General features: G+C 40.8%; 1 protein-coding gene across 1 annotated transcript in view; it reads left to right on the top strand.

Moving 5' to 3' along the window:
• The first annotated feature begins 2 nt into the window (after window positions 1–2).
• Window positions 3–3,138, top strand: part of GLDC (glycine decarboxylase) — a 40,049-nt gene continuing 36,913 nt past the window's right edge. Inside the window, exon 1 of the mRNA XM_085307159.1 lies at window positions 3–66. Within this exon, the coding sequence (XP_085163285.1) occupies window positions 3–66 (64 nt within the window). The remainder of the gene's footprint in view (window positions 67–3,138) is intronic.

A 3,138-nucleotide genomic window follows, 5' to 3' on the forward strand; every position in this document is an offset into this window, starting at 1 on the left:
TGATGGAGAAAACCATTCCGGCCAGCATCCGCCTCCGGAGGCCGCTGAAGATGGATGACCGCGTCTGTAAGTGCCCGCCGCGCCCCGGCCGCCGCTCGCCCCCTCCCCTCGCCCCCTGCCCGCCCTCCGCTCGCCCCCTTCCGGCCTCCCAGGCCGGGGCCGCGCCGTGCGCGGGGTGCTTGGCTCCCTCCCGCCGCGCGTCCCCTCCAGGCGCGGAGCAGAGGGGCCTCCCGCGCCGCGTGAAATGAAGGATCAGCTCTAGCGAGGTAGCTGCGCCCGCCGCCCGTCCGTGTCCTCCCGCTCCCGCCGCAGGAGCGTGCTTCCTGCGGGACTTGCCCTCGGGTTTGGGATCCGCAGGAAAACTTGTGCAGCAGATGGGAGTTGTCTGGGAACCGTTCCTGAATCCGCGTGCAACAGTGCCTTCGCTTTGCCCCAGGAGTYCGACGTGGGGGGAAGGTGTGGTTAAATAGTCACTTTACCGCGGACTGTAGGAAATTGCCCTTTCAAATGAGCTGCTGCCTTCCAGTGCCTTACACGATTGGCACGACTGTGAGTTTTTCAACAATATCATGCATATTCAAATAATACGTGAAACCTGCATGTATCTCYATATAACACGCACTAGAGACAATGGTTAGCGTTTTGAGTCTATCTGATTGAGGGAAACGGATAAACAGCAGGAATACAAAACCTCAGATCCAGTTGTAGTGGCACTACAGAAATTCAGCAGATTGCTTTAGAAAACTTTGAGACATGATAAAGTTTTAGATACTTTTTTTTTTTTTTTGTTAAAGCGAGGCTTTGATCAGAGCCCAAAACTTCTGGCTGCGTTAATTGTAATCTTSATGGATAACTGTAAGCATCATGCTTTGAAAACCTGTTAGTGGAAGAAAAAAAAACTTTAAAATGCAACTAGCTAAATAATTCCATGGAAACGTACAAAGCTTAGTAGCCAGTAAAGACGATTACATCAATATTCACTATGTTTGTTTTAGGATCACTTGCCTGTTTTGTTAGCGTTTTGGTCCCTCTTGCTGGGCTTTACGCTGCTCATCAGCACATTGTAATTTGAGTGTAAACTTCAGGCCCTGAAGCTTCTGTGGGGTTCCTGGCCAGTTCAATCTGGTTAGTCTGAGATGACATCACACGCGAGAAGCAGCCGCCACAATGAACAGCCGGGAAAATCACAGCCTGAAAAGACAGATTCTAGACAGGAATAATACATCAGTGATAAAATGTTTTAAAAATATAAACTTTTTAATTTGTACAATGATTTTCTTTTTAGGTAAGCTTTTCCATCCTATTAATATTGGGGGAAGGGAGGGAGAGATGGAATTTAATTTTCTTCTTTCTACTTGAATAGTGTAAATATTTCTTGATATATTCACTCATGGGAAATGTGTTTTAATCAAGATATTCCCGTATTGGAAGCTGAAAGAGCGATTTTATTTTTTTCATTTATTTTTAAGTTGCCCTTAAGGGAAAGAACTCTAGGGAGTTTTGGGGGGAAGGGGAGCTGGAGGTTATATTTAGGTCTGTAAGAGGGGATAATATAGACTGTCATTAATAACTACATCTTAAAAGTCATTCTAGGTGGTTTCTTCATGATATTTTGGATTTAGTATATTAAGCTGTTATAATGCTTTTTATTATTGAGACTTTGCATAAATGTGATACACATGCTTATTTTAATACCTTTTTAACTATGCTGTTACTTAAAACTAAGCCAGTACTGTCAACCTAAATGAAAATCTTCATGCATTGTTTTGTGTGTTCACATACTAATTTGCACAATTATTTTGAAGTAGTCTCACAATTAATTACTATGAATTAGTGATATTCTGCTGTATACAAGTTCTCATTGTACAGCAGGACCTCATTAGCTAACAGTGTGTGTAGTTCACTGGTATTTACTCCATTTGCTATGCTGTTCCTTCTCCCCTGTAGTAAACTTGAAAAGAATGTGACTTGATGCAGACTCCTGCGCTGCATGCAACAGTGAATTTTAAAAATATAGACACTTGCATGAGGTGCAGAAAACTTGTCTGTACACTGTAGTGTTTTATTTTCCTTACACTTTGATGTACTAACTATATTTTGTAATCTGGTATGTAGATTTTTGCCACTAGTTTTATGCTGTATTGCTAGAAGAAAATCACACAGCCTGTAGAAGACCAGTTAAAAGCTTCAGCCTAAAGTTGTGCAACTTCACATTGAACATCTTGTGCCTAGAACATTGTATTCTGAGTCAGACTTGCTTCCTGATCAATGTATTATTAGAGAGAACACTGTCTTTCCAATTAGCAGTGTGGGATTTGTTCTGTACATATGGTGTATTATTTCCTTCTTACATCTTTTGTATTAAAGAGCCATAGCAAAATTAGTAAAACGTCACGAGAACTGTATTATTAAGTGTGTTCTGTTAATTTAGATAAAGACAAATCTTACTCCCTTGCTACCAGAACTCAGATATGCAATGTGAGAACAGGGCAAGGCAATTCCAGTTTTATTCTTCAACTTTATCATTCATAAAGCTCACGATTTCCTAAAATGGCGAGTTATAATGGCATAAGTAGACACTTCCCTTTTTTATTTGCAATTTCTGTTTAAAAAATATTCATGTGACTCCCCTAGTTAGGAGTCTATCCTAATTAGGAGGAAAAAAGCTATGCAGGAGAAAAATGTCCATACAGGGTTATATATTTGCATAGTTAATCTATATACGTTGGCAACATTTTTCAGCTTAGGCAAGGCTGTTATGCAAACTGTGTAACAACACAGTACCAACTGGAGAAGGGTGGGGATGTCCCTGATGGAGACATTTCACGTATATCTGTATTTTCAAACTTTGATTAGGTGTGGCAGTAGGAAAGATTGTTTTGCATTACTGCTGCTTCTGTTGGTAATTCTATTGGTAAGAAATTGTCTGAAAGTTAAAACATCTGTAAGCTTAATCTATCCAAGAGCAATAAAAATTCCTCATGTGGCTGCAGTTTATATTAAAAAGTTGTTTTTAAGTGGTCTAACATTAGGAATGATAACACTGTTCCTAAACAAAACATCTTATTACAGCAGAAGCACAGCTTTCCTGACACCTTTTATCCTTACTATGTGGTTTTGTGGTGTGTGTGTGTGTGT

This window comes from Rhea americana, unplaced genomic scaffold (assembly GCF_003343005.1).
Source record: "Rhea americana isolate MKP2758 unplaced genomic scaffold, rheAme1 scaffold_103, whole genome shotgun sequence".
NCBI classification, from domain to species: Eukaryota; Metazoa; Chordata; class Aves; order Rheiformes; family Rheidae; genus Rhea; species Rhea americana.